Here is a 23,759-nt window from a genome sequence, read left to right as displayed (position 1 = left end):
CTGACTCAGCTTCCTCATGTGCAAACTGGGAATACTAATAGCTTCCCTCAAAGCATTTTCATTAGGATTAAATAAAATGTATGGAAAGCACATAGTACAGTAACTTTGCATAAATGTTGGTAATAATCAGAATTATATGAGTGACCTACAGACTCAACAGTTTACTCAAAGACTTTATCGGTCTCTTCCTTTCAGGTGCCCAGCAGGAGACTTTACTCCTAGCACCATCACTGAAGAATAGATTCAAATCCACTATGCCTCTCAGCAATTTTTCTGGTAAAGATTTAGGTTTTTAAATATTTAAACAGGTAAAATTTACAGAAGTATCTATCTAACTGTTTTCTCCTAAAATAAATGCCCATACATACCTGCATGTGAGGAGGGAAGGACAGTTCCATGCCTGGAATCACAGTTGATGACTGAAGACTAACAGGATTGATGGATGCTGATGGAGGTATATTAGGAACCAAAATTAAACTTCGAAATTCATTATGTCTTCTCTGTATATCCTTTAGTCTTTTTTGAAGCCTTGTATACTCTTCAAATGGAACATTTTGTCTTAAAAAGGAAAAGCATTTCTGTTGCTTAATACAGTTATATTCTGTTGAAGAACAGTATGAGTCACAGAACATAATTTTAATTGGGAGGGAAGGATTTTTAAGATTTACCAATATATAATACATAAAATGTGGTTTACCTAGACAGATAAACAGAAACATGACATGACATCTTAATTATTTGTGTTATTGTTGGCCCTGTAGGCTGTCGACTTAAAGTTTTATTTGACAATTAGTCAGAGATAAAAAACATTTTGATATTTTTAATTCTACTCCCCCAACCCATGAATCTTGAAACTAAAAGGACTCCTCCAAAAAAAAAAAAGGTGCCTTATTTTACTTCAAGAATCAAACAGAAATAGAGGAAATACCAGGTTGAATATTATGAATTTGGTAGGTAAAATATGGTCAAACATAGCTAATTCATTTTGTCCTATTTTTTAATGTACCTAATGAAAAAGATAAAACTACCCAACTTAAGGGAAAATGACATGGATTAAAAAAAACTTTGCAGGCCTTCAGAGTTCACCACCTTTTTGGACATTAATTTCCTAATAATCACAAGTAATCAAATATAGTTTCAAAACCATTTAAAGTTCTAGGTGATCTGTGTCATAGCTGCCCACTCTTGAATTGATAACACCTCCTCCACAACCATTAATTTTGAAATAATAAGTTGAATTTGGTTTTAGAATGAATGTGGTGGCTTCTCACTTTGGAACAGAGAGTATTTGTAAAACTGGCATTTATTCCACAGTCTGGAAACCTCTTGGATGTTCTAAAAAAAATAACACCACACACAACTGTTCATATTTTAGTACTAATTATACCCAAGAAGACCAGTGCACACTGTAAAGCATCACTGCTTGACATACAGGCAGCTTCCATTACAGAAAAGTCTGATACTGTCTAAATGCTGAAGACTACCACTAATTAGCTGAATTTGAAAAGATTTTATCAACGTAAATCACATGGGTCATACAGTGCCACTACTACTAAATTAAAATGGCAAATCTCTGCTCAAAAATGCTAATGATGCAGATTATTAGTTGTGCTTAGATATAAATAAAAACCAGAAACTACTGCCCAATAATATTTTCCACACCAAAACATTAAAAAACTGAGCCTTGATTCAAAGTTGTGGCCACAATTTCGAACTTGTAATAACTAAACTGTCTTGTCTCAGCAGCAAGGATTTACACCACTCCTGGCTACCAAAGCCAGGGACTGACCTTTCCATCAGTCCCAACCATACAAAACAGAAATGCATATGTTAAAGATGTTTTGGTTTGAAGAAACATTGAATCAGAAAAAGAATAGCAAAGATAATGAATTAGGAGTCTAATGAAGTTTTACGATTGTTTTAAATTTATATTTTAAAAGCAACCCAAGTACATTATACTCAGAAACAAGGTTCTATAACGTCAAAATATCACATGGGGCATATATACATACAAACATATTACCTATTTAACACCTGATTTTCTGTTTCCAATTCTTCTCTCTTTGCCTCTAAGATTTCTACCTTTTCCTGCAGTCTCTTTAATTTGTTTTCATGAAGAGATTTTCTCTAAAAAAAAACAAAAAGAGAAACAATTAATATGAACAAGTATGCTAATACATACTCTATTTGAACAAAGCTATATAGTGAATATTTTACTCACCAAAAAAATTTTACTTAGAGATAAGTATTTTCAGTGAATAATCAGAGCAAAGATCACTGGATACAATGCTTATTGAAAATCACAAAGATAATAATGCACAGATCTAGCTCATACCCTGAAAGTAACAAACAGAACTATTATAAATGCCAAACCAGAAAATTAGCATCAATAAGGAAATTGTGCAAATAAAACTTCTAAGAAGGGAAGAAGTCAAATTTTACTAATGAGTTTGCTTGTCACCTGATAATATAAGCTCTTCATTCTCCCAGAAGATATCATGAGTTTAAAATAAGTATAAATTTAAAATTAAAAGCAAGTTTGCAATTGATAAATCACTACCAAAGTAGTAAATTAAAGGATGAGACAGCTAAGACTGATTATGGATGCATCTCAGTTTGAAAGCATGCCTTTCTAAAGGGAAAATTTTCTAATAATATGGAAAGATCTATGTATAATGCAAAACAGGTAAATGAAAAAAGGTAATACCTTTTTAATTTTATAAAAAGTTTGCCTTTAAAAAAAAGCAGAAAAATAACCTATAAATGTTGACACTCATTTAGTAGCTATAGACCTTTTTGGTTTTTGGTTTCTAACTCTTTACTAACAGGCTTACTGAAGAATGAGTAGAATATAAATGTACAGCAGAATGTAAAACCACAAAGAAAACACTGGTGTCACCTCACACAGGTCAAGAGCACTGCCATACCAAAAGGGCCCCTACCCCTCCCTCCTTTCAATCTCTACCCTCCCTGTCCTCTGAAAACATAACCAACTAATCTACTTCTAAAGATGCAGTTTAGTTTTGCCTGTTTTTGAACTTCATGCAAACAGAATCATAGCACACATTCTTTTACAGATGGCTTTTTCCTTTTACTCAATACTGGGAGATTTATTCATGGTATTGCTTACAGGCAGAGTTCACTCATTGCCTACCGTGGCACTAAAACCACTTTTCTGTCCTTTATTAGCACAAGTATATATTAATGTATTGACAGGTGATTTGGGACTCTATTTATTCACCCACACACAAAGAAATCATACAGTGTATATACTTCCATCTCTCGATTTTTTGTTGTTCAACATTTCATCTCTATGATTAAGTTATGTTTATTGCATATCACAGTTCTCTATTGTTATACCATTATCCATTTTACAAATACCTCATATTTTATCCATTCTCCTCTTGATAACAATTTGAATTGTTTCTAGTTTGAAGCTACTACGAATAAAGTTTTTATGAACACTGCTGAATATGCTTTTGGTAGATATATGTCCTCATTTCTCTTTGAGTACATATTCAGGAATGAGTCATACACAATACATATGTTTTAACTTTAGTAAAACTAGCGTTTTCTAAAGTGGTTCTAACAAATTATTAGTCACATCTTGTGTGCATGCTTAGCCGTGTCTGACTGTGTGACCCCATGGACTACAGCCCACCAGGCTCCTCTATCCATGGGATTTTCCAGACAAGAATACTGGAGTGGGTTGCCATGCCGTTCTCCAGGGGATCTTCCTGACCCAGGGATTGAACCCAGGTCTCCTGCATTGTAGGCGGATTCTTTACCGTCTGAGCCATCAGGAAAGCCCATTAATCACATGCCCACCAGCAATATATGAGAGTTCTAACTGCTCTGCATCCTTACCAACACTTGGTATGGTCAGTCTTTTATAATTTTCACTACTCTAGTGGAATAGAATAATATGTCACTGTACTTTTAATTTGCATTTTCCTGTTGTCTAATGAGGGTGAGTATCTTTTTATGCATACTGGCCATCTGGATATCCTTTTTTAATGAAATGTTTGTCCTAGTCTTTTCCCTGTTTAAGAAAATATTTTGAGTAATCTATTTGTCGGAATTCTTTACATATTCAGAATATGAATACTTTGTCAGATTGACCTCCCAGTGTGTGGTAATATTTTTTCTCTTAAGAGTGTCATTTTATTAAAAAAAAAAGTGACACTTTAATGTCTTTATCGATTATATCTCTTAGGATTAGTTCTTTTTTTAATGTCCTGTTTCAGAAATCTTTACTTATCCCAAGATCTTAAGATTTTCTCCTCAAGCTTCTTTCTAGCAGTTTTATTTTTTTACCCTCACATTTGGGTCTATGGTTCATTTTTATCTAATTAGGTTGGGTTAAGGATAACCAATTGACCCCACATCCTTTAAGTCCTCCAGCTTTTTTGTTCTTCAAGATTGCCTTGGTTGTTCTGGTCCTTTGTCCTTTAATATGAATTTTAGAATCTACTTTCCAGTTTCCACAAGGAAAACTACAGAAATTTTGATTAGAATTGTATTCAATTGGTAGGTCAGTTTGGCAAGAACTGACATCTTAATAATATTGAGTCTTTCAAATCAAATATGGTATAGTTTCCCTTTAGCTAGATCTTTAGTTTTTCTTAGCAATATTTGTAGTCTTCAGTGTAGACTTGCATATCTTTCATTAGATTTATTCCTAAGTATTTTGTATTTCTTATGCTAAGGTAAATGGATTTAAATATTTTATTTTCTGTTTGTTGTCTATGTAAAGAAAGAACTGAACATCACAGAAATGCAAGTAAAAACCACAATGAGATATCACAACTGTTAGAATGAATATTCTCAGACAAGAAACAACTGTTGGTGAGAATGTGGAAAAAAGGGAACCCTCTTGCACTGTTGGTAGGATTGTGCAGCCACTATGCAAATTAATGCAGCCACTACGGACAACAGTGGGCGCTTCCCAGGTGGCTCAGTGGTAAGAATCTGTTTGCCGATGCAGCAGGCACAGGAGACATGAGTTTGATCCCTGGGTTGAAAGATTCCTGGAGTAAGAAATGGCAAACCGTTCCAGTATTCTTGCCTGGAAAATTCCATGGACAGAGGAGCCTGGGCTGTCTAGTGCATGGGGTTGCAAAGAGTCTGACACAACTTAGCAACTAAGCATGCACACATGGAAAATAGTATGGAGAGTCCTCAAAAAATTAAAAATAGAACTACCAGTAATTCCACTTCTGGATATTTATCTAAGAAAAACAAAAATACTAACTTGAAAAGGCATATGCACCCCACATTCACTGAAGCCTTATTTACAATAGCCAAGACATGGAAGCAAGTGTCCATCAATGGATAAGGAAAATGTGATACACATACATTAGAATATGGTTCAGCCATAATAAAGAAAAATCTTGCCATTTGCAACAACATGGATGGATCTTGAGGACATTTTGCTAAGTATAATAAACTAGACTGAGAAAGAAAAACTACCATGTAATCTCACTTATATGTGTAATCTTTAAAATAAAATAAGCTCAAAGATATAGAGAACAGATGGGCAGCTGCCAAAAGCAGGGGGTGAGGGATGGGTGAAGTGGGTGAAGCAGATCAAAAGGTACAAACTTTCAGTTAAAAAAGAAATAAGTCCCATGGATGTAATGTACAGCATGCTGGTTACAGTTGATAACACTGTACTGCATATTTGAAAGTTGCTAAGAGATTTATCTTAAAAGTTCTCATCACAAGAAAAACAATTCTGTAGCTATGTATGGTGATGGATGTTAACTATTAACTAGATTTACTGTGGTAATAATTTTATTATACAAGTATCAAATTTTCTCTATGGAAGGTTTTAAATTAAGGATTCCATTTCCCTTATAGATACAGGACTATTTAGATTTCCTAATTTTTGTATTAGTTTTATTGAGATGTTCAAGGAATTTGTTCACCTAAATTGCATTATTAACATAGTTATTTTTATAATATTGTTTTAATATCTGTAAGACGTATAGTGATATCCCCCTTTTCATCGGGATTGAACCCGGGTCTCCTGCATTGCAGGCAGATTCTTTACTGTCTGAGCTACCAGGGCCCATTATATTGTCCATTCTGTTTATTTACTTATCTACCTGTGAGGAGTCTGGGGAGAATCAACTTTATCACCATCTTTTCAGATTGATCAGCCTTGGCAAGTTAAATTTTCTCTATTGTATACTTTCTCTTCATTGATTTCTGCTAAATCTACCCACAGAGTTCGTAATTCAGTTAATTCAGTGTTTTTTAGTTCTCAACTCGCCATTTAAAGAAATGTCTTCTAGTTTTCTGGTGCAATTCTCAAGCACTTATTCTGGAGCATACACAACATGGTACTTTTATTTACTTTTTTTTAACATGGTACTTTTAAAGTCTATGTCTGATAACTCCATTACTTGGATCCCCTGTGGGGGGTTTGCTTACATTGGTTGTTACTTCTCTTGATTTTCAGTGTAATTTCCTCATGCAGCTATTTTTAAACCATTATTAATAGAAATTTGTTAAAACTGATGAACCCATGTTGATACATTATTATTAACTGAGGTCCACAGTTTTCACTGTCATCCTCTGTGCTGTTCAGTTCTATGGTTCCATCACATGCATAATGTTATGTATCCACTACTGTGTGTGTTAATTGTTCAGTCATGTCCACTACTGTAGCATCATACAAAGTTTCACTGCCATAAAAATCCCCTGTGCTCTACCTGTTTATCCCTACTCCCTAACCTCACAAAGACTGGCAACCATTGATATTTTTTCTGTCTCCATAGTTTTGCCTTTGCTGCTGCTACTGCTGCTAAGTCGCTTCAGTCATGTCCGACTCTGTGCGACCCCAGAGACGGCAGCCCACCAGGCTCCCCCGACCCTGGGATTCTCCAGGCAAGAACACTGGAGTGGCTTGCCATTTCCTTCTCCAATGCATGAAAGTGAAAAGTAAAAGTGAAGTCGCTCAGGTTGTCTACTTGAAAGTTATACAGTTGTGTCTGACTCCTAGCGACCCCATGGACTGCAGTCTACCAGACTCCTCCGTCTATGGGATTTTCCAGGCAAGAGTACTGGAGTGGGGTGCCATTGCCTTCTCCATGCCTTTTCTAGAACGTCATGTATTTGAAATCACATAGTAAACAGCCTTTTCAGACCAGCTCTTTTCATTTAGTAAGGCTGCATTTAAGGTTCCTTCATATCTCTGCATGGCTTAATAGCTCATTTCCTTTTTATCAGTGAATAATATTCCCTTGTGTATATAAGAGATAATATAAGAATAATAATAATATTCTCTTGTGTGGATATAGCAAAGTTTTTTTTAACCATGCACCTACTTAAGGACATATTTCTAGCTTCCAACTTCTGGCAATAATGAACAAAGCTGCTATAAATGTTTGTGCACAGGGTTGTGCGTGTGTGTGAAAACGTAAGTCTTCAACTCATTTGAATAAATACTTAGGAGTGTGACTGCTGGACTGTATGGCCAGACTATCTCAGCTTTGGAGGAAACTGCCAAAGGATCTTCCAAAATGGCTGTATCATTTTACAATCCCACCAGGAATAAATTAAAATTCCTACTGTTCCATATCCTTACCAGTAGTTGATACTGTCAGTGTTTAGGATTTTAGTCATTCCAAAAAATGTGCAGTGATGTCTATGTTTATTTTTTATTTAGGGATAGATATTATAATTTAAAACCTGAGGAAGTAACTTGAAGCCTACAATGTTAGTTTCCCTTAGAAAAGATTTATACTTGTTTCTGGCAGGCAGCTAGGAACACTAACAAATAGGGGTTAATTTAATCTAGTTATAAGGACAGATCATCTGAAGCTGTGCTTCAATACCTGCAAGGACCAAGCTATTCTCAGCTCACTCTTAGTCCAAGGGTATGTATATTCCTTCACAATATCAACCCAAAGCACAAGTAGTGGACTCAGACCTGAGACCCTCTCTCTAGCAGATTCTGAACTCTTATTTTTGTTCCCCTATGAGGTTGTCAAAAGCTTTGCTTCACTTCTCAGCTCTCTCTTCTAGAACTGGCAGTCTCCTCTAAGGGAAAAGCAGCCAAATGCTGTGCTCCCCTCTCTAGGTTTCTATCTCTCCAGGACCTTGGCCTCTTAATTCTTCACTGCCCTTCACGGGGATATTTTTAAAGATATTTTGTCTGCTTCTTCTAGTTCTCATGTGGAGAGCTGATCCACATATTTCCTAGTCTGTTATTATCAAAAGCATATGCTCCTTTTAGGTATTTTAGTTCAACTATCAGCAGACATGTTAAAGATGGAAATGCTTAATACTTCATTATTATATGATTATATAAAACTTTAATCTTAAAATCTAGTTATACTTCTCCATTTTTACTGCTCATTTAAACTGCAGCAATTTTTCACTTTCATAAAATCTTAACCAAGTATGTATACTTAATATACACACACATATACAGAGTGCCCACTTAATTGGGCCCTATTTTAATCATACGTAATACAAACTGTAGGGATTTCTGAGGGAACTCCAATCAATAAGGACAAAAACATGAGAAAAAGCTTTTTAGAAAGGATAAGAATAAGAAGAATCTGTAATTCTATAAGAATGTGGATTCCCCTGAAGGTTTTCCTACAGTGGACTGATGGGTAAAACCATTGTTTTGAAAAGATTAATATGGCATCAGTGTAAAAGATGGACCCTGAAGTTTGCCTCTTAAGATAAGCTTCTTGAAGACAGGAGTCTTGACACTGCTATCCTCATCACTGTAAAAACAAACAGCCATTTACTGAGCACTCTTCTTTGCCAGGAACTGAGCTGGAATGTTATACAAGAGCTGCATGGCTGGTTGACTAGTAGACTCAATGCATGCCTTAGACTCTAACGTTATCTTAATTTCCTCATAGATCCTTCATTATCTTGACTTAAGTCTCCCATCTTCAAACTCACCTGGAGAAACTGACCTTAGTTAAATACGACTCTACTGACTGCACAGTTGAACCTACAGCAACTGAAATATAGCTGGCATGTACACATGCACTCACACATACACAAAATTATGCTGACTGGTCTCAACTTAAATTAACCAGCACTAACTTCAAATGGGGATTCCCAGGTGGCTCAGTGGTAAAGAATCCATCAGCCAAGCAGGAGACATGGGTTCAATCCCTGAGTCAGGACAATCCCCTGGAGAAGAAAATAGCAACCTACTCCACTATTCTTGGCTGGGAAATCCGAAGGACAGAGGAGGCTGGCAGGCTATAGTCCATGGGGTCCCAGTGAGTCAGTCATGACTGAGTGACTAAACAGCATCTAATGGGCCCCAGAAGGTACCTGGGATTTCTACTAATTCCCCTAATCCAACACTCTCCCAAACTCTTATATTCTTTCACAACTTCTTGTCTCTCCTCAAATCTGTTAGACCTCCACTCTTCACAGTCTGAGCTGGTGACCCAGATTCTTTTTCACATTGAGAAAATAGCAGCAATCAGTAGAGAATTTCCACACATTCCCATTACATCCATCAATTTATCAGGAATTTACAACTAAATATTTTGTCGTCTTTCCAGTTACAACAGAGACTGTGTCCCAATCCCTTCCCCCTCTGAACTGAATCTAATGCCCTTCTGCCTACTAAAACACATCGTCCCTTCATTTGCCCTCTTTCTCCCGCATTATCAGTTTTCCCCCTGCAACTGAACCATCCTATAATTTCTTCTTACAAGAAGCCTTTGCTCCCACAATCTGAGCTATCTTACCCCAGTTCTCTGTTCTTCACAACAAAAATCCTTGGACAAACTATGTTCTACTTCAATCAGACCTGCATAGCTACTATTCCACAGGAACAACTCTGGACAAAGCCACCACCAATAATCACAAGGTTGTTGTTCAGTCGCTCAATTGTGTCCAACTTTTTGTGACCCCATGGACTGCAGCACGCCAGGCTTCCCTGTCCTTCATCATCTCCTGGAGCTTGTTTAAACTCATGTCCCATTGAATCAGTGATGCTATCCAACCATCTCATCCTCTGTCGTCCCCTTCTCCTCCTGTCTTCTATCTTTTCCAGCATCAGGTGACCAAAGTATTGGTGCTTCAGCTTCAGCATCAGTCCTTCCAATGAATATTCAGGGTTGATTTCCTTAAGGATGGACTGGTTTGATCTCCTGGCTGTCCAAGGGACTCTCAGAAGTCTTCTCCGACACCACAGTTCAAAACATCAATTCTTGGGTGCTCAGCCTTCTTTATGGTTCAACTCTCTCATCATGACCACTGGAACATGACCACTGGAAAAACCATAGCTTTGACAAGATGGACCTTTGTTGGCAAAGTAATGTCTCTGCTTTTTAATATGCTATCTAGGTTTGTCACAGCTTTTCTTCCAAGGAGCAAGCGTCTTTTAATTTCGTGGCTGCAAGCACCATCTGCAGTGATTTTGGAGCCCCCCAAAATAGTCTGTCACTGTTTCCACTGTTTCCCCATCTATTTGCCATGAAGTGATGGGATGGGATGCCATGATCTTAGTTTTTTGAATGGTGAGTTTTAAGCCAGTTTTTTCACTCTCCTTTCACCTTCATCAAGCGGCTCTTTAGTTCCTCTTTGCATTCTGCCATAAGGGTGGTGTCATCTTCATATCTGAGGTTATTGATATTTCTCCCAGCAATCTTGATTTCAGCTTGAGCTTTATCCAGCCCAGCATTTTGCATGATGTACTCTGCATATAAGTTAAATAAACAGGGTGATAAAATACAGCCGTGATGCACTCCTTTCCCAATTTTGAACCAGTCTGTCGTTCCAGATTCAGTTCTAACTGTTGCTTCTGAACTTGCATACAATTTTCTCAGGAGGCAGGTAAGGTGATCCAGTATTCCAATCTCTTGAAGGATTTTCCAGTTTGTTGTGATCCACAGTCAAAGGCTTTAGTGTAGTCAATGAACCAGAAACAGATGTTTTCTGGAAGTCCCTTGGTTTTTCAATGATCCAACAGATGTTGGCAATTTGATCTCTGGTTCCTCTGCCTTTTCTAAATCCAGCTTGAACATCTGGAAGTTCTTGGTTCATGTACTATTGAAACCTAGCTTCAGGCATTTTGAACATGACCTTACTAGTGGGTGAGATGAGTATAATTGTGCAGTAGTTTGAACATTCTTTGGCAATGCCCTTCTTTGGAACTGGAATGAAACCTTTTCCAGTCCTACAGCCACTGTTGAGATTTCCAAATTTGCTGGCATACTGAGTGCAGCACTTTCACAGCATCATCTTTTAGGATTTGAAATAGCTCAGCTGGAATTGGGCTTCCCTGGTGGCTCAGACAGTAAAGAATCTGCCTGCAATGCAGGAGACATGAGTTCGGTCCTTGGGTTGGGAAACTCCCCTGGAGGAAGGCACAGCAAGCTGCTTCCCTTGTAGTTCAGTAGGTAAAGAATCTGCCTGCAGTGCAGGAGACCCATGGTCAATCCCTGAATTGGGAAGATTCCCTGGAGAAGGAAATAGCAACCCACTCCAGTATCCTTGCCTGGAAAATCTCATGGACAGAGGAGCCTGGTGGGCTGCAGTCACAAAGAGTTGGGCATGACTGAGCAATTAACACACTTACACTTATTCTTGCCTAGAGAATACCCATGGATAGAGAAGCCTGGTGCACTACAGTCCATGGAGGTTACAGAGTTGGACATGACTGAGCGACTAAGCACACCACTAGCTTTGTTTGTAGTGATGCTTCCTATGGCCCACTTGACTCCAGGATATATGGGTCTAGGTGATAGATCACACCATCATGGTTATCCAGATTATTAAGATCTTTTTTGTATAGTTCTTCTGTGTATTCTTGCCAACTCTTAATACCTTCTGGTTCTGTTAGGTTCATATCATTTCTGTCCTTTACTGTGCCCAGCTTTGCATGAAATGTTCCCTTGGTGTCTCTCATTTTCTTGAAGAGATCTCTAGTCCTTCCCATTGTTTTCCTTTAGTTTTCTTTTTAATACTCACATAGCCAAAGAAAATCTGTCTTCATCTTACTATTTTATCATCTTACCATTGTGAAATATAAAGTTCACATTATGGGAAGACAAGAAAAACTTAAACATAAAAATTCTTCTCTGCCTTTGGCCTCCTCTCCTCTCACTGTGCATCTGTCATTATGCACTGACCAAATCTCCCCCATCAGCAGGAATATCTGCTCAACCATAAATGGCAACATTCTCCTGGCATCAACAAGACAACTCCTTGAAAGATAACATTCTCTCTTGATCTCGTAAAGGGTGACACGACCCATACAACAATGGTGCTTAATTCTGGATTGTGTAAACTGTCAATAATATGTCACTTAATGTACAGCCCTCTGTCTCAAAAAAAACTTAAATAAACTGCATCTTGACTTCTAATGGGGGAAACAGCTCTCAGAGCTTTCTGAGATGCTCTTCAATTATAATCCTCAAATTTGTCTCAAATATTTTACAATTCTTTCTTATATCGACTGATTAATTTTTCGTTGACACTAAAGAGCCTCTTGATGAAAGTGAAAGAGGAGAGTGAAAAAGCTGGCTTATAACTCAACATTTATAACTCAAAACTAAGATCATGGCATCCAGTCCCATCACTTCATGGCAAGACGATGGAGAAACAGTGGCAACAGTAACAGACTTTATTTTCTTGGGCTCCAAAATCATTGCAGATGGTGACTGCAGCCATGAAATTAAAGGACACTTGCTCCTTGGAAGAAAAGCTATGACAAACCTAGACAGCTTATTAAAAAGCAGACATTACTTTACTGACAAAGGTCCATCTTGTCAAAGCTATGGTTTTTCCAGTAGTCATGTATGGATGTGTGAGTTGGACTATGAAGAAAGCTGAGCACCGAAGAATTGATGCTTTTGGGTTTTGTTTTTTTTTTTTTTTAGAATTGATGCTTTTGAACTGTGGTGTTGGAGAAGACTCTTGAGAGTCCCTTGGACAGCAAGGAGATCCAACCAGTCCATCCTATTCATTGGAAGGACTGATGCTGAAGCTGAAGCACCAATACTTTGGTCATCTGATGCAAAGAACTGACTCACTGGAAAAGACCCTGATGCTGGGAAAGATTGAAGGTGGGAGAAGGGGACGACAGAGGATGAGATGGCTGGATGGCATCACCGATGTGATGGACATGAGTTTGAGTAGGCTCTGGGAGTTGGTGATAGAGAAACCTGGTGTGCTGCAGTCCATGGGGTTGCAAAGAGTCAGACATGACTGAGCAACTGATCCGATCTGATGAATGTCATTTGACACGGCTAATTATTCTTGAAGCATTTTTCTTCACTTGGCATCCAATACTTTATTGGTTCTTTTCCTATCATACTGGCCACTCTGCCTTAACTTCCCAACTTCTAAAGTTTGGAATTCCTCAAAACTCAATCCTCAAACCTGTTCTTTTCTGTCTTTCTTCACTTTCCAGGTGACCTCATTTAGTCCCATTGCTTTCAATACCATTTACATATTGCTGCTACTGCTAAGTTGCTTCAGTCGTGTCCAACTCTGTGTGACCCTATAGACAGCAGCCCACTAGGCTCCTCTGTCCCTGGGATTCTCCAGGCAAGAACACTGGAGTGGGTTGCCATTTCCTTCTCCAATGTATGAAAGTGAAAAGTGAAAGTGAAGTCACTCAGTCGTGTCCGACTCTTAGGGACCCCATGGACTACAGCCTACCAGGCTCCTCCATCCATGGGATTTTCCAGACAAGAGTACTGGAGTAGGGTGCCATTGCCTTCTCTGATTTACACATTCAGATCCGATCAGATCAGTTGCTCAGTCGTGTTCGACTCTTTGCGACCCCATGAATCACAGCACGCCAGGCCTCCCTGTTCATCACCAACTCCTGGAGTTCACTCAGACTCATGTCCATGGAGTCGGTGATGCCATCCAGCCATCTCATCCTCTGTCGTCCTCTTCTCCTCCTGCCCCCAATCCCTCCCAGCATCAGAGTCTTTTCCAATGAGTCAACTCTTCGCATGAGGCGGCCAAAATATTGGAGTTTCAGCTTCAGCATCACTCCTTCCAAAGAAATCCCAGGGCTGGTCTCCTTCAGAATGGACTGGTTGGATCTCCTTGCAGTCCAAGGGACTCTCCAGAGTCTTCTCCAACACCACAGTTCAAAAGCATCAATTCTTCGGCGCTCAGCCTTCTTCACAGTCCAACTCTCACATCCATACATGACCACAGGAAAAACCAAAGCCTTGACTAGACGAACCTTTGTTGGCAAAGTAATGTCTCTGCTTTTGAGCATGCTATCTAGGTTGGTCATAACTTTCCTTCCAAGGAGGAAGCGTCTTTTAATTTCATGGCTGCAGTCACCATCTGTAGTGATTTTGGAGCCCAGAAAAATAAAGTCTGATGCTGTTTCCACTGTTTCCCCATCTATTTCCCATGAAGTGGTGGGACCGGATGCCATGATCTTCGTTTTCTAAATGCTGAGCTTTAAGCCAACTTTTTCACTCTCCACTTTCACTTTCATTAAGAGGCTTTTGAGTTCCTCTTCACTTTCTGCCATAAGGGTGGTGTCATCTGCATATCTGAGGTTATTGATATTCCTCCCTGCAATCTTGATTCCAGTCTGTGTTTCCTCCAGTCCAGCATTTCTCATGATGTACTCTGCATATAAGTTAAATAAACAGGGTGACAATATACAGCCTTGACAAACTCCTTTTCCTATTTGGAACCAGTCTATTGTTCCATGTCCAGTTCTAATTGTTGCTTCCTGACCTGCATACAAATTTCTCAAGAGGCAGATCAGGTGGTCTGGTATTCCCATCTCTTTCAGAATTTTCCACAGTTTATTGTGATCCACACAGTCAAAGGCTTTGGCATAGTCAATAAAGCAGAAATAGATGTTTTTCTGGAACTCTCTTGCTTTTTCTATGATCCAGCGGATGTTGGCAATTTGATCTCTGGTTCCTCTGCCTTTTCGAAAACCAGCTTGAACATCTGGAAGTTCACGGTTCACATATTGCTGAAGCCTGGCTTGGAGAATTTTGAGCATTACTTTACTAGTGTGTGAGATGAATGCAATTGTGCGGTAGTTTGAGCATTCTTTGGCATTGCCTTTCTTTAGGATTGGAATGAAAACTGACCCTTTTCAGTCCTGTGGCCACTGCTGAGTTTTCCAAATTTGCTGGCATATTGAGTGCAGCACTTTCACAGCATCCTCTTTCAGGATTTGGAATAGCTCAACTGGAATTCCATCACCTCCACTAGCTTTGTTTGTAGTGATGCTTCCTAAGGCCCGCTTCACTTCACATTCCAGGATGTCTGGCTCTAGGTCAGCGATTACACCATCGTGATTATCTGGGTCGTGAAGATCTTCTTTGTACAGTTCTTCTGTGTATTCTTGCCATCTCTTCTTAATATCTTCTGCTTCTGTTAGGTCCATACCATTTCTGTCCTTTATCGAGCTCATCTCTGCATGAAATGTTCCTTTGGTATCTCTGATTTTCTTGAAGAGATCCCTAGTCTTTCCCATTTGAGCCCCAAATCTTTATCTCCAGCCCAGTGCTATTCCCTGAAGTCCTGATTGATGTATTCACGAGAATACTTAATGTCTTCACTTGGAAGTCTAGTGGGCATTTCAAAGAGTTAATGTGTCCAAAGGGGGCATCTCTGTTTTACCCCTGAATCTGTCCTATCCAAGGTCTTTCCCATGTCAGTAAACAGCAATTCTACTTTAACCAGGTACTCAAGCCCACCATTTCAGTCACCTTTGATACATCTCCGTAATACCCTATAAACACTGTAAGCTCCACCTTTAAAAATGTATCCAGAATCCTACCATCAGCCTACTACTAGTTCTCTACAGCTCCCATCTGGACACAGAAAAGTGGTCTTCCTGAGTCCTCTTTGCCCCACTTACACAACAGGCAGAAATTCTCTTAAAATATAATTCAGATTATATCATGTCTCAATTCAAAACTCTCTAGTGTGTTCCTATTATTCAGAATAAAATGTAAAAAAAAAAAAAGCCCCAACATTACCCAGCCTCCTCCTACTTCTCTCCATTCCAGCTAATCAGGTCTCCCTTCTTGTATTCTTTCAACATATCAAGTCGACTCCTGCCTCCACCTTTTACTTTCTATTCCCTCTGGAACATTCTTTTCCTACAAACAAAAGATGGCCTCTCCCTTCTTTCCTCCAGGTCTCTGCACAATGTTACTTTATCAGAGCCTTCCCTGATCACCTGTATAAACCACCACCCTCTATCTCCACTAGTTTTCCTCTTAGCACACATCTTCACCTGATATGTGTTTGTTTCTTTACCCCATGTCTCCCATCCACTATCATATAAGCTCCTTAGTACAGTCTTTATTTGTATATGCCTGCAAATAAAACAATACGTAGCATATAGCAGGTTCTCAATAAATTTGTTGAGTAAACTGACTAAATGAATACAGAGAAACTGTGTAGAGAAGAGTCTGAGCTCAGATGTTAGCAATAGGAATAAAAAGAAATGAGGTGGGCAAAATGTGAGATATATTATAAAGGAAGAATTCATAGGCTCTAGATGAGTGTCTCCATAATACTTACGTTTACTCAGAATGTAACTGTGATATAAAAAGAAACGTATTTGGTCTTTTTCCTGGGTTACTGGCAGAGAGCTCCTAAAACTCGTGGAATTTCTTGAGTGACAGAAGCATCTTTTGCTATTCATAATCAGCCCTTTTGAACCATATCTGAGTTAATACTAATGAGTTAACTTGGGGTGCGATCCCTAGATAGTCTTAAAATAGTACTAGTCACTAGAAAAACCAAGTGGTAAGAAGGTAGGAATTTTCAGCCCTACTCCCACCTCCCATTCTCAACTTCTGGGAGGGGGGGTACTAAGACCAACACCTATAAAAACCCTTAACAAGGACACCTGGAAAGCCTTCAGCACAGTGAGTACACTGATTTGCTAGGAGGGTGGCACATCCCACCCCTTCTATACCTTGCCGTACACATCTCTTCTATTTGGCTATTCCTGAGTCATATTATAATAAACCAGTAAATATGAATTAAGTGTTTCCATAGAACCTGGGCAGGGGTTTTACAGGGACCCCGATTAACAGCTCTCGGTCAGCAGTGCAGAGGGCTGAGAACCCGGCAGCTAGCATGCGGGCAGTCTATGAGATGGAGCCCTTCAGTCTGCGGGAGCTGATGTGGCGTCAGAATTCAACTGAACAGTCAGATGCCCAGCTGGTGTACAGAAAATTAGGTAATTGGTTCTTGGTGCTGGAAAACACTCCAGAGTGGCCTTATTTTTAAAAAAGGGTAGAGTTAAGATGAGAGTAGGCCCTGAATCCAATATTGACTTGTGTTCTTATAAAAAGGGAGAAATTTGGACACACAGACAGATGCACAGAGAGACCACCATGTGAAGTCAGAGGCACCATCCACCAGCAGCTGGGAGAGAGGCATGGAGCAGACCCTTACCCCAGAGCCCCTAGAGGGAGCATGGCCCTGTGGACACCTTGGTTTTGGACTTCTAACTTTAGAACTATAACATTATACATTTCTGTTGCTTTACGCCACATAATTTGTAGTAATTAGTTATAGCAACCCTAGAAAACTAATACAAGGATTGACTAGATTTGGGAAAAGGGAGTCCTCAGGATGAATCACAGGTTTGAAGCATAAGTGATTGGAAGAATGGTGCTCCACTGAAAGAAATCAGAGTCCAGAGGGGAGAGCAGCTGTAAGAAATGGTTTTAATTTTTATTTTAGTCTGATACAATCACAGGATAATCAAATGGATGCCTTAGTGTTATAAACATTACAACACAAAAGAGTATAAGACAAATCAAAAGATATTGATGCAAGAATCAAAGCTAAAATTTTCCTTTTATCACATTCTAGCCAAATTCAATGGACTCTTTTCAACAATCATGAGCATTTATCTTTGATATCTTTCTTTCCTGTGGCTTATATAACAACATACTATAGATCCTACCTCTATGACCATCTGACCATTCCTCTACTAAATCAGCTACTTTCTCAGTCAACTTAGTTCATAGTCCTTTTATTTTTCAGCCATTCCCCAACTTTGAAGGATCTAATTATACATCTTTAATCTGAACTACTGATCTTTATGCTTTGTTCCATTGTTTCTGGTTACCTACACAATATCTTAAGAGTCCAGGACTTGTCTACATGGATGCACTGTTATCAGTTTATACTGGACATGTGTTTAGTCAAATACATCTTCTCTTTGTACTCAACTGACACATGCTCTTTATTTCATTATGGTAACTCCTCTTATATCCTCTCATAGCTAAAATACTTCCTATTTTCCTTTTTCTTATTTAGCACTGTAATAGTCTGTCATTTTTTTTCTTTTGGAATACTTTTAGGAGTCATCCTTCACCTTCATTCTATACTGCAAGCCCAAATTCCAGACCTCTTACGTCATTTTAAGATTATTGTAATAGCTTTCTAACTAGTCTGTCTTCAAGCTTTCTTCTCTCTAGGAGAGTGGTTCTCAAATTTTAGTGTTCATACAGATCACATGGAAGTGACTAATAGATTCTTTAGGTATTGGATGTTATTTTATTTCTCCAATTAGATTATATGGTCAAAAAGGAGGAATTAATCATGCTTCTATGTTCTGCTCAGTGTATAACATAATGCCAGGCCACAAAACACATTCAATAGATACTTTACAACTTTAAGACTATGGTTCATTTCTTTTTCTAAACCATTCATAACCTCTAACTAAGAATTATTTCAAAGACATATACCTCAGAATAAAAATCACAAGTTATTTCAAGTGCCTCAAAGGGAAAAGCACAAATCATTGTCCTCTTACCAAGAGATTGCTCTTCATACTCACACTTTAAGAATGTGTGAGGAAAACATACAGGGAAGTCATTAGGTACAGAAGGGCATTCCAACTCAAGACACCTGGTCAAGCTTTTCCAAACAAATCAACAAAATATCATTACACACTGTCGTTACATCTTCGTAATGTCACTTACCAGAAAGGATATAAGCTTTGTGCTTAAAGAGGTTGGAGTTGTAAACGAACATAGTCAGATGGCAGTGAGCCATCTCACCTAGCCTGTAGGAAAAAGATCAAGCTGCTACTCCCCAGTTATAAGAACCTTTCACAGGGAAGTAACTCTAAAGGATTATGATTTCTGCTCTAGAGTTAATACATATTTGACCTGTTTTAAATCTTACCACATAAGAAAGTTGTGACTTTTGTCATCTAAAGAAATTTTAAAAGTCTGATGCAATTTTACGAATCCTCTTTATGTTATCTTATAAGCCAAAGTTTTCATACAGAAACAATAATTTGAATGGGAAAAGGGTCTGAGTTAAAGAAATTAATTTTATAGTGACTGTTTTGCCACAAGAAATAAGACTCATGTGTGCATTATGGCTACAATAGAGCAGTAGAGTATCTGGAATCAAAGAAAGGGGGAAATGAAAAGAGTAACAATGCAGAAAAAACACAGAATTAAGAATAGAAAGATGTAGGTTTCAGTCATGGCATTCCTAACTAGTCAAGTGATCTTGGCTACCTACCACTTCAGTTTCCTAATCTGCAAAAATCTATCTGAATACTAAGATCTCCCAGCCCTAAAATTACATACACTTATATACTTTTGACTGTATTTCCATGTCACATGTATTGTCTGTTTTTTCCCTTTAATTGAGGTACAGTTGTAAGCCTACAGGGTAGTGTTCCACATGATGGGACAGCTCTGGGTCATAATTATTTACTGAATTAACAACTTTCTACAACTTAAAATCATAATCCACAGATTACATTTTTAAAAGTAAAATAGGTATTTACTATATTCATACGCATCTTTTGGCAGTTATTTCAGTAGGAAAAACATTCATCCTAGGTCAATACTGATCCAAGGTTATTTTGCAAGTTTCTTAAAACACCACCTTCTCCCCTCTTTCAGGTATACCTATGATTAGTTGATAATCTCTGTCACCACTGGATGTCACTTTTGCACCAAAGGAAGTCAACCCAACCTAACCTCAATAATTAGAATCTGATCTCTAAGATACTTACCTCTAAAGCCTCAACATAAAAGTTTTTCTGTGAAAGATAAAATCAGCCCTTGTAATTTCTAATGATTTCCAGCTAAAATCTGGCTTCAGATGCTTTTAGGCTTCAAACAATACACAGAGGCATAAGTAGGATTTCTGAGATCATCCCAAGCCGTAAAATAACTTCACTAAAACACCATCAATAGCCATACACTGCTCAGTACTTATATGGACAGAAGGAAAGAGAAAGAGAAGTGATAGACTCAGGAAAAAACAATGAAACAACATAAGTATTTATATCTGAGTATAAAACACTGGTATTCCTATATAGTTAAGTAGTGTTTTATAATCTCACTGTTACACTACTTTTAGCATACAAAAAAGAGAAATGCAGTATTTATAAACCAAGAAAGTGGGGAAGTAACAACGTTTAGGTTTCTCATGTTGTCACTCCAACTATCAGGACAAATTTGGCAGTTATATCTAATAACATAAACAAGTCACTAGGAACTGCATCCTTTATTTCCAAATTCAGAATATGTAAATGATATACAGTTCTCTTAAGCAAATATGAACAACTACACTTACCAATAAACATATAGACATTAAGATAACAGTCTGTATATGTCTTGAAGTACCTTCCTCTCACTTTAGACCTTCTCAATTTCTCACACCAAAGTCAGTACTAAGGGAACTTATGAAATGAAGACAATTCATTTATGGGATTTTTTTTTTTACTACGTTCCCCTTCACCCAACATACATGTGCCAATCTTGCTGAAAATAACTGCTGAATTGCTGCCATAGTGAGCTATGGTTATTAATGGGGCTACGCTGCATTCCTTGGGTCTGCTGTTGTAAAAATCACTGACTTAGATGAATCACCTGGTTACATTATTTCCATGATGCCCTGGACTAAGTTTTTAGGTTCTGGAGAAAATATGCCTGCAAAGATGAAGTTTTAAAAAGATCATGAGTGTGGGAACTATCACAGGTGTTTCAGAAGCCAGGGGAGTCCTAGTTCCTTCTGCTGGGTAAGGAGATACTTGCTCCTATATTCCTGAGTTGGAAACAAAAAAGTATTGGAACCACAAAAACAATGTTACAAGAACTGGTTAAGCACAGCTGAAACAGACCTAATCACACTGTAAGTGAAGAATGAGTTATATGAGCCTTGTATGGGCTGGTCTAGAAACTATCAATGAAAACTACCATTTCTGTGGAAAAACGTATGTGGGTTCTGGAAAACTGACTTGTACACATATTTTGAAATAAACTTGTTGAGTAGTTTGCATGTTCCCAATTTATCTTTGCAAAGTTGACAGCAAAATGTCATGTTTAAATATCAAACTTAACATACCACTAAAGTCTGTTTTAATTATGTATTATATTCTCCTAAAAGAGTTATGTTTTTACTCTACAGAAATAATTTAATAAGAACCACTTGCCTTTTTTTGGGCAATTGCAGCTCGCTGCAATTTCTCCTTAGCTTGATTATACTTTTCTTCTCTGTCAGTGATACGTTCATGAAGCTTATGCTTTTCTTCCAACCATTGTATTTGCTTCTCTTCCAATGCCCTGTCAGAGAATGTATGCAAAACCTATTAACCCTTAGAATTAAACAGATATTACCACAAGTATAGTCAAACTCACTACCTCCTTCTTCACCACCTTCTTCCTTATCCAACACAGGCATTCTTGCATGACCACATTATTTCCTAACACCACCATTAGTGACTGTTTCCTATGAGCCAGCAACTGTGCTTATTAAAAGAGTACATGTACTACATCATTTATTCTTCATAAAAATCTTTTTATTTTTTAAACGAAGGATAATTGCTTTACAGAATTTTGTTGTTTTCTGTCAAACCTAAACATGACTCAGCCATAGGTATATATATGTATCCCCCCAGTTTTGAACCTCCCTCCCATCTCCCTCCCCATCCAACCTCTCTAGGTTGATACAGAGCCCCTGTTTGAGTTTCCTGAGCCATACAGAAAATTACTGTTGGCTATCTATTTTACATATGGTAATGTAAGTTTCCATGTTACTCTTTCCATACATCTCATTCTCTCCTCCCCTCTCCCCATGTCGATAAGCCTGTTCTCCATGTCTGTTTCTCCATTGTTGCCCTTCAATACCATTTTTCTAGATTCCATATATATGCGTTCAGTTCAGTCGCTCAGTCGTGTCCAACTCTTTGCAACCCCATGAACTGCAGCACACCAGGCCTCCCTGTCCATCACCAACTCCCGGAGTCCACCCAAACCCATGTCCATTATTAAGTCGGTGATGCCATCCAACCATCTCATCCTCTGTCATCCCCTTCTCCTCCTGCCCTCAATCTTTCCCAGCATCAGGGTCTTTTCCAATGAGTCAGCTCTTTGCATCAGGTGTCCAAAGTATTGGAGTTTCAGCTTCAACATCAGTCCTTCCAATGAACACCCAGGACTGATCTTTAGGATGGACTGTTTGGATCTCCTTGCAGTCCAAGGGACTCTCCAGAGTCTTCTCCAACACCACAGTTCAAAGGCATCAATTCTTTGGAGCTCAGCCTTCTTCACAGTCCAACTCTCACATCCATACATGACCACAGGAAAAACCATAGCCTTGACTAGACGGACCTTTGTTGGCAAAGTAATGTCTCTGCTTTTTAATATGCTGTCTAGGTTCCTTCCATGGAGTAAGCGTCTTTTAATTTCATGGCTGCGATCACCATCTGCAGTGATTTTGCAGCCCAGAAAAATAAAGTCAGCCACTGTTTCCACTGTTTCCCCATCTATTTCCCCATGAAGTGATGGGACTGGATGCCATGATCTTAGTTTTCTGAATGTTGAGCTTTAAGCCAACTTTTTCACTTTCATCAAGAGGGCCTTCAGTTCTTCTTCACTTTGATACCACCAAGCTATTAAAAACTGAGCCCAGTAAAGATGGCAATCAGCATTGTTATCAAGTCTTAATGTGATATGTTTTCTAGCTAGAGTAAATTTCATATACATGCTATTTTATAGTAACATCATAACAACTTACATTTTTAAAGCTTTTCTGTATGCTTTATGATTTTTTTGTATCCTCACTATAGGCAGTACAAATGAGATATACAAACCCTGAGGAGTCAAGACTACATGACTAAGGTCATGCAGGTTTTAAGTGTCTTCGCTGGGACCAAAATCACATCTTATTGACCGCTAGTCCAGCTATTTTCTGCTATGTAATCATATAAATGGGCCTCCCTGGTGGCTCAGTAGTAGAGAATCCACCTGTCAATGCAGGAGAAGAGGGTTTGACTGCTGGGCTGGGAAGATCCCCTGGAGAAGGAAATGGCAACCCACTCCAGTAGTCTCGCCTGGGAAATCCTGTGGAAAGAGGATCCTGGCAGCCTGTTAATTAATGGGGTCGCAAAGAGTTGGACACAACTTAGCGACTAAACAACAATCCTATGAATAACATTCAGAAACCAATGATAAGTTGGTTAAATTTGCTAGCTATCCTGTTATTAGAATTCTTAAGCACATTTGAAATCAAACACTTAAAGGTTTAAAGGATTCCAAAACACTTAAAGGATTCCAAGATACAAATTTCTATGTTTTTTTTTTTTTTGCAAAATGTAAGCAAAATAATTTGGACTCTGTGGTATGTCACAACACATCATGGACAATTATCTTGCTTACTTTTCTTAAAATTCAACCACATATATGAAGCCATGGACAAGCCTTAAAAAATGAAAAACTGAAAATAAGAAAAAAAAAATTTATGTGGCAAGCAGCCTT

At 38.4% G+C, this 23,759-nt stretch overlaps 2 protein-coding genes across 5 annotated transcripts in view; one reads left to right on the top strand and one right to left on the bottom strand.

Moving 5' to 3' along the window:
• The window catches only part of PLXNC1 (plexin C1), a 156,128-nt gene extending 155,744 nt beyond the window's left edge, over positions 1 to 384 (top strand). Inside the window, exon 32 of one of the 2 annotated variants that reach the window (XM_070370909.1) lies at positions 196 to 384. In XM_070370909.1, coding sequence (XP_070227010.1) covers positions 196 to 241 — 46 coding nt within the window. In that variant the 3' untranslated portion in view covers positions 242 to 384. The remainder of the gene's footprint in view (positions 1 to 195) is intronic. The other variant, XM_070370912.1, reaches the window with a different exon arrangement.
• The window catches only part of CEP83 (centrosomal protein 83), a 140,237-nt gene that overhangs the window by 1,992 nt on the left and 114,486 nt on the right, over positions 1 to 23,759 (bottom strand). For all 3 annotated transcript variants that reach the window (XM_070370914.1, XM_070370913.1, XM_070370915.1), the window contains 3 exons: positions 21,437 to 21,566; positions 2,024 to 2,127; positions 369 to 558 (listed from right to left, as the gene is read on the bottom strand). In XM_070370914.1, the coding sequence (XP_070227015.1) occupies positions 369 to 558; positions 2,024 to 2,127; positions 21,437 to 21,566 (424 nt within the window). The remainder of the gene's footprint in view (positions 1 to 368; positions 559 to 2,023; positions 2,128 to 21,436; positions 21,567 to 23,759) is intronic.

Source organism: Bos mutus, chromosome 5 (assembly GCF_027580195.1).
Source record: "Bos mutus isolate GX-2022 chromosome 5, NWIPB_WYAK_1.1, whole genome shotgun sequence".
NCBI classification, from domain to species: Eukaryota; Metazoa; Chordata; class Mammalia; order Artiodactyla; family Bovidae; genus Bos; species Bos mutus.
The sequence above is the reverse complement of the archived record's forward strand: the minus strand, read 5'-3'. Positions and strand labels throughout refer to the sequence as shown.